Source organism: Myxocyprinus asiaticus, chromosome 1 (genome assembly GCF_019703515.2).
Source record: "Myxocyprinus asiaticus isolate MX2 ecotype Aquarium Trade chromosome 1, UBuf_Myxa_2, whole genome shotgun sequence".
Classification (NCBI taxonomy): domain Eukaryota; kingdom Metazoa; phylum Chordata; class Actinopteri; order Cypriniformes; family Catostomidae; genus Myxocyprinus; species Myxocyprinus asiaticus.
The window spans coordinates 21,381,867-21,395,667 of record NC_059344.1 but is presented as its reverse complement, the minus strand read 5'-3'; the positions used below and the strand labels follow the sequence as shown (position 1 = coordinate 21,395,667).

Genomic DNA, 13,801 nt, shown 5'->3' with positions numbered 1-13,801 from the left:
ATAGGCAAAAGAGAAAAGATGGGTTTTCAAAAGAGATTTAAAAGACTCAGTTGTAGCACAAGATCTAATGTGGAGAGGCAGCAACAGAGAAGGCATGATCCTCTTTAGATTTCAAACGGGACTTAGGGACACTCAAAAGTAGGCTCTGTGATGACCTTAAAGGCCTAGAGGTCTGATTTTGATGAAGAAGATCAGAAATATAGTGAGGTGCCAGACCCTTAAAAAACAGTTAAAAGAACTATATGTTCAATAGAGAGGCCATCACCAGAGAAATATTGACATGCTTCCTAGTTCCAGTCAGGAGGAGCCTAGTAGCTACATTTTATACTAGCTGTAGACTTGACAATGGAGCATCTGAAAGCCCCAAATACAATGAATTACAATAATCTATGCATGAATAACAGTCTCCAGATCCTCCAGACAGGAAGGGTTTCAGTTTGGTAATGGCCCTGAGTTGGAAAAAGCCATCTTTTACCACAGAATTTATTTGCTTTTCAAATTTTAGACCAGAATCAAAGATAACACCCAGATTCCTCGCTTGAGTATGTAAATTAGCGGTGAGGGCGCCAAGATATTTGATTATAGACCTATGTTTGGCCGATTCAGAGGGGGCAAACACTACACCTTCAGATTTAGTTTCATTAAACTGGAGAATGTAAGCATGCCATCCATCTTTTGATATCAATTAGACAGTCAAAGAGGGATTTTACAGCCAAGTTGTCACTCGACTTCAGGGGGAGATAAAACCTGGTGTCATCAGCATAAAAATGGTATGCAATGTTGTGTTTTTGACAAATGGAACTTAACGGAAGCATACTGTATATAGAGAAAACAAAACAGGACCGAGAACTGAGCCTTGAGGAACCCCACAGGTAATAGGTGCAGAGGGTGATGAGAAATCCCCAATTTCAACAGAGAATGTTCTCTCCCTCAAATAGGAAGAACCATTTAAGTGCAGTCCCCTGAATCCTGCCCACTGTCTTAAACGCTCCAGAAGAATTCCATGGTATATAGTGTCGAAAGCTGCACTAAGATCAAAGAGCACTAAATATCACAATTCCCTGAATCAACAGACAGCAAGAGGTAATTTGACAGTTTAGGAGAGCAGACTCATTACTGTGTTGTGCTCTAAAACCAGATTGAAATTTGTCAAAAAATACTATTTTCATTTAAAAATACAGAGAGCTGATGATAAACAACTTCTCCAGAATTTTTGATAAAAAAAAAGGTCATTTTGAAATTGGCCTGTAATTATTTAAAACTGATGGGTCAGGATTGGGCTTTTTAAGAAGGGGTTGCACCACAACCCCTTCTTAGCCTTCCATTCACTAAGCTGCTGTTCACTATTGCCAGAAGTCTAGAGCTGACAACATCCAGAACTTGAATATTAAAGCGAGGGGGAATAATATCTAGAGAACAGTGAGCAGGCTTCAGATGTCAGACAGTGTCCACCGGGTGAGTGAGTGAAATAGGCTGAAACTTTAATAAGTGGGCAGGAAAAGAGGTGGGACCTAGAGGATCTTGATCAAGGTCAAGGGGGAGGATCCTAGATGTAATAGCATCGATCTTATCCATGAATATCTGTAAAAAACTTTCACACACTGTCAGGGTAACAACGGGGAATGCAGTAACAGCAGGATTGAATACTGTGTTTATTGTGCTAAATAAAACTTTAGGACTATGGGAATTCCTTGAGATTAAGCCAGAAAAGTATTGTGCCTTAGCTGCTATAACAGAGTGCTGGTTAGTCATGCAGTCTCTGAGAATATCATACGACACCTAAATATTATCTTTTTTCCACTTCCTCTCTACTTTCCTCTACTTTTGTCTAAGTAAGTGGGTATCGGTATTGAGCCATGGCTGAAGTCTGGCTTTAGTTCTTAAAATATTAAATGGAGCAATAAAGGATTTCAGCGCAAGTGCTGTTAAACAGGGAGACCAACTCATCTGTACCCAAGCTAGATGGGAGAGACTCAGTAGTATGGAACAAAGGAGAAGAGTTATATGCATCAGAGACCTGGCAGGCCATAGAAGATTTTATGGGTTATAGACTGACCCAGAAAGATTGCCATAAACAATAATAGGCACATGATCAGAGAGACAAAAATCATCTGTGACCACATCACAAATGTAATGAAAACTGTTCAAAGTGGGCTTACATTGACTGATCCAATCACAATGGAGATTCATTTATTTATAGAATACTTGAGATTCAGCACTTACATGTGAAATGCCAAATTTGGTAGAAATGAACAGGAAATGGTGCAACTTTTTCTAAAGTGGTGATTTTGAATAAGCATTATTTTAGTTTTTTACTCCAAAAAGCATCTGACTGTCTCCAAAAATTATTTGCATTAGTTGACATATTTTGCACTATAACTTTTGCCCCTATATCTACACAATATCACTATAAACCCCCTGCTGACCTTTTACCCCCCTCTCCACCTTAAAAAAAAAAAAAAACTGAATTTGAATCAAAACAACTTTCTGTTATTATTTATTTTCACACAAATTATCAATATATAATCAAAAGAAATCTTTTTTTTTTTTTCAGTCACACATTTTATACATTTTAAAACAAATTTCCAACACCCTACTACTTCATGAGCTGTCGTCATTGATCCACTGTCCGGTTGATAGTGCAACAACAGGCACTGTATTACAGTATTTATTTACGCATTGGTAGAAACGTTAAGGAACATTGTAAACCCTCTTTTCATTGTAAACTTGCAGCATTAAAGGTCCATTTCTAAATGTGGTATTAGTATGTAATGTGTTTGACAATAAACAATGCCGTTCTGAAGGAAAGCGTCTTGTTTTATGTGCACTCTATTTCAAGTTTTACGAACAAACCCGGAAATCAGTATGATGGGAGATGTAGTTTATTTTCTCGATGGCCAAACCAGTGGAGAATAGTCCAAATTCTCCACTGTAGTCCTCAAATTCAGATCAGCAGACTGTAGTGGGCTTCTTCAGTTCGCTTAAACCATTCGGAATATTTTTGTTTGAAAGTCTCCACAGCGCGATGAAAAGTTGTCGACAGGCAAAGGAAGTGCGAAACTTCTCACCTATGTGAAGAACGCACTATTGCATAATTTTTGCCAGCTGTCATACCCGCACCATCAGCTCCGCCGAAAGACAGTGCATTTATTCAGTCTATCCACGACAACCAAAATGCATTGTTGAGAGCACTGCATTTAAGCTATCTATACGGCACAGAAATAAACGTTTTCTTTTGGACTAAAATGCAGCAGGAGTGGTTACTCAAAGTTCTCGTCATTGGAGATTTAGGTGTAGGGAAAACTTCCATTATAAAGCGTTATGTCCATCAGATTTTTTCTCAACATTACCGCGCAACGATCGGTGTTGACTTTGCTTTGAAAGTCCTGAATTGGGATCACCGGACAGTCATTCGAGTGCAGTTGTGGGACATTGCTGGTGAGATATGCACAACTTTCTTGCAGTTTAAGTCCGTTCACGTGCTTCAGTATTTGTTTTTATTTTTTTTTATTAAAAGACAAAATTATTTTATTATAATATAAGTTAAATATATTAAAGTTATTAATAAACATTATTATTATTATTATTAGTAGTAGTAGTAGTAGTAGGCCTATTAGTGGTAGAAGTAGAAGTAATTTGTGTTAACAATGCCCTTTTTCCATGTCTGAAACACTGAGTCAAAAACACTGTACATAAATAAGGAAATATTCAGACATTACTGTAAAAAGGTCAACTCTTGTAGTCTACATGAAAAGAACATCTCAGGCAAGACTATGCCCTCAACCTTTCAGTTTCCTGACACTTGATTCAAGGGGTAGTTCACCCCAAAATGAAAATTCTCTCATCATTTACTCACCCTCATTTCATCCCAGATGTGTATGACTTTCTTTCTTTTGCAGAACACAAACAAAGATTTTTTGAAGAATATCTCAGCTCTGTTGTTCTGTACAATGCAGGTGACTGGGAACCAAAATTTTGAAGCTCCAAAAAGCACATAAAGGCAGAATAAAAATAATCCAAAGGACTTCAGGTTAAATCCATGTCTTCAGAAGCGATATAATAGGTGTTGGTGAGAGACAGATCAATAATGAAATCCTTTTTTACTATAAATCTCTACCTTTGACCAGCCCTGACTAGTAGGTGGCGATATGCACAAAGAATGTGAATTTCCAAAAAATAAAAGAGAAAGAATGTGGTAGTGGAAATCGGGATTACGTAGCAGTAAAAAAGGGCTTAAATATTGATCTGTTTCTCACCCACACCTATCATATAGCTTCTGAAGACATGGATTTAACCACTGGAGTCGTATGAATTATTTACCTACTGTGCTGAGATATTCTTCTAAAATTTTGTTTTGTGTTCTACAGAAGAAAGAATGTTATAGCCTACACACATCTGGGATGGCCTTAGGGTGAGTAAATGATGAGATAATTTTAATTTCTGGGTGAACCATCCCTTTAACTGTCAACAGGAGACATTATCTTCAATTAGAAAATAATCTTGCCTGCACTACAGAAAGAAATGAACAATATTAATTGGAGTAATCATTTTTGCACTTGGCTTGCCACTGCTCACTTCATGGCATGCCTTGTTTAGAGAGTTTTCCTGCTCACAGCAAGCACAACAGTGTGTGTGTGTGTGTGTGTGTGTGTGTGTGTGTGTGACTTCACAGTGGAATTAATCCTTCACTGTGTTTATGCTCAAATTAAACTAAAGCACAGCATTAGGAATGTGTTTCTCGTGTTTATATTTACTGATCTTATGCTTATATTGGTCTCATGTGAGGGCCCACACATCACCTACTGGCAGAAAACACTAACACCATTTTTTTTTTTTTTTTGCTCACTCTCTCTCTCTCACACACACACAACAGCTCTCAGACATGAATATAAAATATAGACAAAAAGTGGATACTATCGAAATTAAAATTGATGTCAGATGTTACTGACTATGAAGCATATATTAATAATGGCTTTTGTGCCTTTGAGCTCAGGCTTAACTCACAGTCTCGTCCCTAATTGAATATAGTTTTACAACCTCACATAAGACGTACCAACCAAATTTCAAGGTCCGCAGCCATAGCAAACCCTGTTTATTAGCCTTGACAGTCTAATTAGCCATGTTTTTGTCATGTTCCTAGATTAATAAAGGTCCTTTTGACAATTTCCACATTTATTCTGCTCTTCCAATGAGGTCGTTCAGCCAAGCCCCTATTACAGTATATGTGATATGGGAAATAACATGTTATGACACTTTCTGCAAGGAATGCATGCACATTGCTGATTTGCTGAGTAGAGGGTTAAGAATAAGATCTTTCTCTCCAAGTTTAGCCAGTCTGAGTTCACTTAAAGCTGAAGATTATCTTTTTCCAATGTTAAAATGCTTTCTCCTATCCCAGCTTGATATGCACATACAACTGTATTACAGTTTTTCTGAATTGCTAAAACATATTTCTTGAAAGCTTCACCTATTTTCTCACAACTTTAAACACAAAACCAAGTCTTCAAACTACATACCCAAAACCCCTGGCACTTCTGTCAAAATCAAACAATCACCTCAAAACATAATCAAACAATGCTTTCAGATCATACACACAGCAAGTAAATATATAAAAACTACAGAGCATTCATTAGACACTACATCAGAAAATGGAGAACACAGCATCCAGGGCATGTCGTTACAGAAAAAAAAAAGTTTATTGTACATAGTAAGCACATATTACAATTACTGTCAAAAAAGAAAGAAAAAAAAAAGCAGGCTATAGTAATCACAACTTCAGTCAAGGGCATAGATTTGGCTTGAACTTTGGGCAGGGTTGCAATGTGAAGCATTTACATGTTTCCATTGATCATGGTATAAATATTGGGGGGGTATTCAGTCTGTGTATTCAGCACTTACATACTGTAAAAAAATACTGTAGTCCAACTGCAAAAACCCCAAAGAACAAAGATGAATGAAATGAAAAACACATTACAGTACACTCACTCAAAATGTTGTGCAACTGCAAAATCTAAATCAATGAGAGATTCATTCTGCCTCAGCATCACGTTTTCACATCATTAGAAACAAGTGTGAACAATTTTGAGTCGTTGTGTGTAAACGATGACAACTGTGTTGTAGTTGTGTTTAACTTTTGCTGCCCGTGTTTACCGTTTTGCAACACAAGTGCATCACAGTGATGTGTTTAAGTGAGTGAGAATGTGTTTAGAGCTTTGCAAAAAGAGTAATTGATTTGACAAATGGGTTTAGGCCACTGAGCATTTGGTTCAGAGAATGGGGTTTAGTGTTTTAGCTATTTAGAAAAACTTAAGTAAGCCATCCATATGTTGATATCCTTGAAAACTGTAAACATTCTGTGTCAGTGGCACTATAAAAATATTGCTCTGTTTGTTTGAGAGTCCCGACGACCCGACAGAGCAACATTGACTCAACCAGTAGTGTGAGTTTGGGGCGGGACTATCTGTTTGCGCAATCTGTGGCAGACTGGTGGTAGCATTCGTGAAAATTGTTTGTAAAAAATTTTTCTTTTTGCATTTCCATTTGGTGGTGCCAGTGGCACAAAAATGACACACTTCAGCTTTAAGAAAAACGAAATCCTGAAAAATAAAAGAACTAGTGCCAGTATAAAATAGAAAAAGAACTAATTATTTAAAGGGATAGTTCACCCAGGAATGAAAATTCTAACATCATTTACTCACCATCATGTCATCCCAAATGTGTATGACTTTCACTCTTCTGCAGAACACAAACAAAGATTTCTAGAAGACTATTTATGCTCTTGAGGTCCATACAATTCAAGTAAATGGTGATCAGAACTTTAAAGCTCCTAAAAGCATTTAATGACAGCCTAAAAGTAATCCATATGACTTCAGTGGTTAAATCCATATCTTCAGAAGTGATATAAAAGACGTGGGTGAGAAACAGCTCAATATTTAAGTGTTTTTATTTTTTTTATTTTTTTTTTACTATAAATCTCCACTATCACTTTCACTTCCACATACAGGCTGCTTCTTTATTTTTTTAAATTTTTTTTGGTGATTTGCATTCTTCATGCACATCGCCACCTACTGGTCAGGGCTGGTCAAAGGTGGAGATTTATAGATTTATGAGAGAATTTTCTTTTTTGGGTGAACTATTCCTTTAAATGACTTGAGTGAATCACATGGAAACACTCTTCAATTATTTTCCTCATTTATTTTTAGGACAAGAGAGGTATGGCAACATGACACGTGTGTATTACCGAGAGGCTGTAGGGGCACTGGTGGTTTTTGACATGACACGTGCCTCCACCTTCCAAGCTGTGTTGAAATGGAAAAAGGATCTTGATTCTAAAGTTGCCTTGGGCAATGGACGGCCTCTGCCAGCTGTTCTGCTGGCCAACAAGTGTGACCAACAGAGATATGGTTTATGTTCCAAACTGCCCAAACTTGACAATTTCTCCACTGATCATGGCTTTGTGGGTTGGTACGAAACTTCTGCCAAGGTATAGATTATAGGCAGGTCCATGACTTTTTACCAGTAAAGATCCTTTTAAAATGGTACTATTCTAATAACTGACTATTATTGCCCACACATGTATATAAAATAATTATTCATGCTCTTCCTTCTTTTTCAGGACAATACAAACATTGATGCAGCCATCATGTGTCTTGTAGAGAATATAATGGCCACTGAGATGGAAGACATTCCTGTGGAATCAGACCCCAGTGTACTGGTCCTGCCTGCCTTTGATTATAACCTGCAAGAGCGCAGTGGCCCTAGCTGCTCTTTCTGCACTAAAATCCAGTCCAGCAGAAAACCCCACACTGAATTATAGAGAGGGTGAGAGACAGTTAAAAAAAGAGCAAAAAAGAGCAAGAGAGAGAAAAATACACACACACACACAGAGACAGAGAGTGAGAGAGAGAGAGAGAGAGGTCACACCCTTTGTTGGGCCTTCAGTTTGTGCTGAACTAAGCTTTTGTGGGAAAGACAAGACCACGAAGCCTTTACAGTTATATGCATTTCCATTTACACTTGCCAAAAACAACAATGTCATCAATAAAACACGAAGCGTTTACCCAGAATCTTTTCTGATAAAAACTTAATGTTTTAGACTGAAATCCTGTGCTGAGTGTAAAGAAGTGTGTACACCTTCGCCTCAACTTTTTGTATCTAATTAAGCCTCTGACTTGCAAGCCATACATAAAGCCTGTGTCCTAAAAGTTTGTGTGTGCATTTATATAATTTTGAAATTTTATTCACAACAAGTTCAAGTATGAGGTTCTAAAAACTCTGTTAAATAATGAGTCTAATACTGCATCTTAACCAGAATTATTTTTCAGAAGTTTGCAGATTGCAGATGGCAAGCCCATTCAAACCAACAGCTAGACATAATACAGAGAATGTTCTACTTTAAAGCACTGTGAAAGAAGTCAAACCTTTTAAACTGCTAGACAGCCCCGACATTATGAACAGCACTGACGAGGTGGAGGAGACAAGATTAAACTTCATTTTTATATTTTTATTTTATGTATTTTCTGTTAAAGAGGTAGTTCAGCCAAAAATTTTAAAATTCTTTCATCATTTACTCCCCCTGATGCCATCCCAGATGCGTATGATGTTCTTTCTTCTGCAGAACAAAAACTATGATTTTTAGAAGAATATTTCAGCTCTGTTGGTCCATACACTGCAAATTAATGGTGACCAGAACTTTGAAGCTTCAAAAAGTACATAAAGGCAGCATAAAAGCAATCAACACGACTCCAATATTTCAATATTTAAGTCCTTTTTCACTATTAATCTCCACTTTCACATTCTTCTTCTTTTGTTTTGCACTTTCTTCGTGCATATCACCACCTACTGGGCAGGGAGGACATTTTTTAATAAGAAAAGAACTTACAGTAAATATTAACCTGTTTCTCTTCCACACCTATTATTTCACTTCATAAGATGTGGATATAACCACTGGAGTTGTGTGGATTACTTTTATGCTGCTTTAATATCCTCTTTGGAGCTTCAAAGTTCTGGCCACTATTCACTTGCATTGTAAGGACCTACAGAGCTGAGATATTCTTTTGAAAATCATTGATTGTGTTCAGCAGAAGAAAGTCATTCACATCAGGGATGGCATGAGGGTGATTAAATGATGAGAACTTTCATTTTTGGTTGAACTATCCCTTTTATGTGTTTAGGCTATTATAGTTTTTAATGAATTTTGGACAGATTATGGACAAAGGTTCTTCCTATTCTAACAATGTCTGATGTTTAACAAACTGGCCATGTTTGCCTTCAGATACTTCAAGAGATGGCTTACTGTAAATTATTAAGAGCCTGATGAAAGGAAAACAATATTTCAGAAGGAATCAAGCATTTTCTCTAGAAGCAAAGTCCCATCTCAGTAAAGCGGTCTATGCACGAGTACAGTCAGAATATTTTACTAGCCCTATAAAAATAAGGTGTTAGTTATTTAAATTAAGTTGGTTTAGTTTGACTTCCCATAGCATTTTTAAGTAAAAAATGTCAAATTCAAAAGCTTCTATCACTGCAATTTAAACATGAAATTAATTAATTAAGTAAATTACTTAATTAAGTAATTGTGGAAATTAGCAATTAATTGCAATTATGTAACCAAACAGCTCTGAGCTTGTGGTTGACAATTACTAACTACTTCTCTAAAATCATAATCTTCCCTGATTACTTCATTGAAAAAGTAATCACATTACTTATTACTTTAATTTTCAGTTACTTTTTAAAGCACTTGTCACAAAAATGTTTTTTCTTTTCCACAACAAATTCAGAATGTCTATTTTCTCCTTGTTCATTGCCGCACACATTTCAGCTGTCACATAAACGCAAACAGACGTATGAATTCACATTTTAATTGAATGACACATAAATAATATTTACATATTTTTTAAATATCTGTACTTAAAAGTAATTACTTTCATTGAAAGTCAGTAACTGTAATCTGATTACAAGGATTTAAAAATGTAATGTCTTACACTACTTTTTGTGCATAAACGTAATTTGATTACAGTAACTAATTAATTTGTAGTCCAATTACACCTAGAACTGGGTATTAGTGAGCACAAACTAGTAAGGTTTGATTGGGTCTTTTTGTGGTGTTAGAAATGGAAGACACATAATATCAAATACACACACTATGTCCAGGGCCACATTACTGCTGGGGGCCCACAGGGCCATGTCATCAAAATCCCACTCCAACCAGGTACAGTAACCAAAGTTGGCAACCCTGTGAAATTATTTGTTTAATCAATATTACTGAAAGAGGTCGCTGAAATAGTTAACCCTTAAAAAAAAAAAAAAGAAAAAAAAAAAAAAAAGGAAAATATAGGAACAAGCGAGGACCGATTTACTTCTTAAACAAGCAACAGAAGGCTGTAAAAGCTCGATGGTTTTGAGAGGGATAATTGCATCAATTTAAACATTATGTGGGTGAGCTGCAGACGCTAATGATAGAGAAGAGCATCTCTTCACGCCTCGAAGCCTCATCTCGCATCTATATGATGAAATGTGGAACAGTATATCCAGGTTTGGGCAATAATATGAGGTCTGTGAGCATCCTTAGAGAATGAGTATTGATCACTCTACTGGTTGTAGTAGGGACAACGTGAACAGAAGACCAATGATGATATGTGCTCCGAGCATCCGACACTCCAACAGAAGCATGCAACAGTGACACGTTTTTCATTACCGACTGATCAAAGGCATTTTCTGGAAAAGTGCGCTTTGGACTGAAAACTGTTATCGGCTTTCTACACGTCGTTGAAGATATTGAGAGATTAACGACTGCTGGTACTAAATCATCTCGGTAATACTGGAAGCGAAATATGTCTTCCTGAAAATCAAGTTTGAGTTGTTGGTAAGTAACACTGGCTGATTTTTCGAAGACTTTTTGGCCATGCCAGTCAAAAGTGATTATTACCAAGTAAAATAAGGTTTATTTTTTAAGTTCACAGTTAGCCTATATCTTTTCATTTGATTGTTTTGCTGTAGGCTACATTCTTTGAAAGGAAAATACCAAAAGTGAAGTCCATATAATGCTGTGGATGGGGACAGAATTGCTGCTGCTTATTATTTTCCAAGTGAATTCAGGTAGGGTCTTGGGTCCTGGTTGGCACTAATAGAATATTGTTCATTGTGTGTTTATCTTGTGTCTTTTGTTCTCCACCTTTCATTATATTCATATGATTAATTAGTGTCTTGTGTTGTATACACTGTTAATTGGTAGGGTACAAATACTAAACTGTTAATTGGTAGGGAACCAATATAGTAAAATAGCAGCAACATCTACAGCACTTTCTTAAACACCTGTTTGTCACTGCGCACTGCAACATTTTCCTGATCCGTGAAATCATTGTGTGTGGTGTCTACAGGTTGATTTTGAGGCAGTTTGGTCTAACATAAAAAAAAGAATACATTAAAATAAATTAAACGTTGCAAATTTATAATGAGAATCCCTGAAATTGTCATAATTATTTTGAGCCAAAATACTTATTTGTCATTTTTGGTTTTGCTCAAGGTGATTAAACGAAAAGTTTTTCAATAACTGTCCAACACGTGATGGGATGGTATTTGGTGTAAAAAGCCCCCTGTTGCAGGGGCTAAAGCCCCCCATAAAACACGTTGTTTTTCTTAAGTGGGGGAAAAGATTTGTTATTAAAAATGTTCAAAGTGGGCTCAAATTGACTGATCCAAACATAAGTGAGATTCATTCGTTTAAAGAATACTTGAGACATTGTGAAATGCCAACTGTGATTGAAATTAACAGAGAATGGTGCACCCTTTTCTGAAGTGGTTATTTTGAATAAGCATTATCTTAATTGTTACTCAAAAAAGCATCTTGTGGTCTCAAAATTATTTGCATTGGTTGACAAATTTTGCATTGTAACTATTGCCCCTATATCTACATGATATCACTTTAAACCCATGGGTGCCTTTTATTACAAGTTTGGAGTAAAAGACTCCCTCGGCACCTTTAAAAAAAAACACAACAAAAAAGCTTTTTTATTTTTTTTATTTTCTCCCCTTTTCTCCCCAATTTGGAATGCCCAGTTCCCAATGCGTTCTAAGTCCTCGTGGTGACATTGTGACTCGCCTCAATCCGGGTGGCGGAGGACGAATCTCAGTTGCCTCCGCATCTGAGACCATCAATCCGCGCATCTTATCGTGTGCTACTGCGGAGATGTAGTGTGTGTGGAGGCTTTATGCTATTCTCCAGGGCATCCATGCACGACTCACCACGTGCCCCACCGAGAGCGAGAACCACATTAAAGCGACCACGAGGAGGTTACCTCATGTGACTCTACCCTCCCTAGCAACCAGGCCAATTTGGTTGCTTAGGAGACCTGGCTGGAGTCACTCAGCACGCCCTGGATTTGAACTTGCGACTCCAGGGGAGGTAGTCAGCGTCTTTACTGGCTGAGCAACCCAGCCCCCCCCCAAAAAGCGATTTTTAATCAAAACAACCTTCTGTTGTTATTTATTTCCACACAAATTATGTTGCTCCATCAGTATTCAATAAAAATAAACTTTTTATTATTACTGTTATTATTTTTATTTTATTTTATTTTGTGACCATAAAAAAGCTAATTGTCCTTATGGGTACCGTATGCCTTTAGCCCAGCTGTACCCAAACCTCCAATTGTTACTTAGGAAGCTATCTGATCTAACCTTTAAAAGTAGTTTTGTTGGTGATCTAATGTTGATTCAGTGGTGTTAAATAGTATATTTAAATTGAATAAAAACTATATTTAGATGTTACCACATAAAGCACATCTAACCACTGTGCATGATAACATTTATATCTCCATTATAACATATCCAAGTCCTAAAATAAGAAAAGTTTAGATGACGTAATTGCCTATACTTATTTCATAAATGAATCATTTGCAGTGTGCATTCAATGCCAAATAAAACTGCTTGTCTCATCTCAATTTTTCAGCCCAGAACTCTGAACAACCTGCAGTAATGGACAGTGACATGCTCCCCCAATTTGCATACCAACCTGGGCCATCATACATGAGTCTGATCCTTTTGGCTTTGACTGTGGGACTGTCGGGTAGTGTCTACCTCTGCGTGCTGCGGTACATTTGCACAGGCTGTTGTCAGCCTGTAGTCGTCAGACCTGAGGACGACAGCATGTCAGGAGTGGTTTGATAGCAGGTTTTGTTTGTGAAGGTAGTGTGTATGTGTGTCCATGAATGTGTAGGTCTGTAAGTGCTTATTTTAGTCACTCTAAATAATTAAAACAGACGCTGTTTATCTGAAGCCAATTATTTTGGCTATGTTTATATTTAAGTAGTACACATTGGTTGAGGAAAGCCCCAGTAGCCTACTATATGTATTTTACACTGTAAAAAGTGGTAGCCTTCAGTTGTTCCCTTAAAGGAGTATTCCAGGTTCAATACAAGTTTAGCTCATTCAATGGCATTTGTGACATAATGTTGATGATTGAAGGTTGGTTGACACATCCCTCCTTTTCTTTAAAATAAGCAAAATCAAGATTACATTGAGGCACTTACATTGGAAGTTATTGGGGCCAATATCTGGAGAGGTTAAAGGAAAAAATGTGGAGCTTCTAATTTTATAAAAGCACTTACATTAATTCTTCCCTATGAAGTATTATTTGAGCTGTAAAGTTGTTTAAATCGTCATTTTAACAGCGTTACGTTGTCATGGCATACTGTATATAAATTTACACAGAAAAGGTAAGTAATTTTATCACACTAAAATGATGTTATGACACATATTGTTTACGCTATTTTTAAAATCAGTTTTGTTAGAGTATCGTAATGCT

General features: G+C 36.8%; 1 protein-coding gene across 1 annotated transcript; it reads left to right on the top strand.

Moving 5' to 3' along the window:
* Nucleotides 1-2,905: 2,905 nt before the first annotated feature.
* Nucleotides 2,906-8,194, top strand: zgc:162171 (uncharacterized protein LOC565931 homolog). The gene is made up of 3 exons (XM_051698073.1): nt 2,906-3,438; nt 7,203-7,483; nt 7,616-8,194. The coding sequence occupies exons 1-3, from the start codon at nt 3,246-3,248 to the stop codon at nt 7,814-7,816; spliced, it is 675 nt and encodes a 224-aa protein (XP_051554033.1). The 5' UTR covers nt 2,906-3,245; the 3' UTR covers nt 7,817-8,194.
* Nucleotides 8,195-13,801: the final 5,607 nt, after the last annotated feature.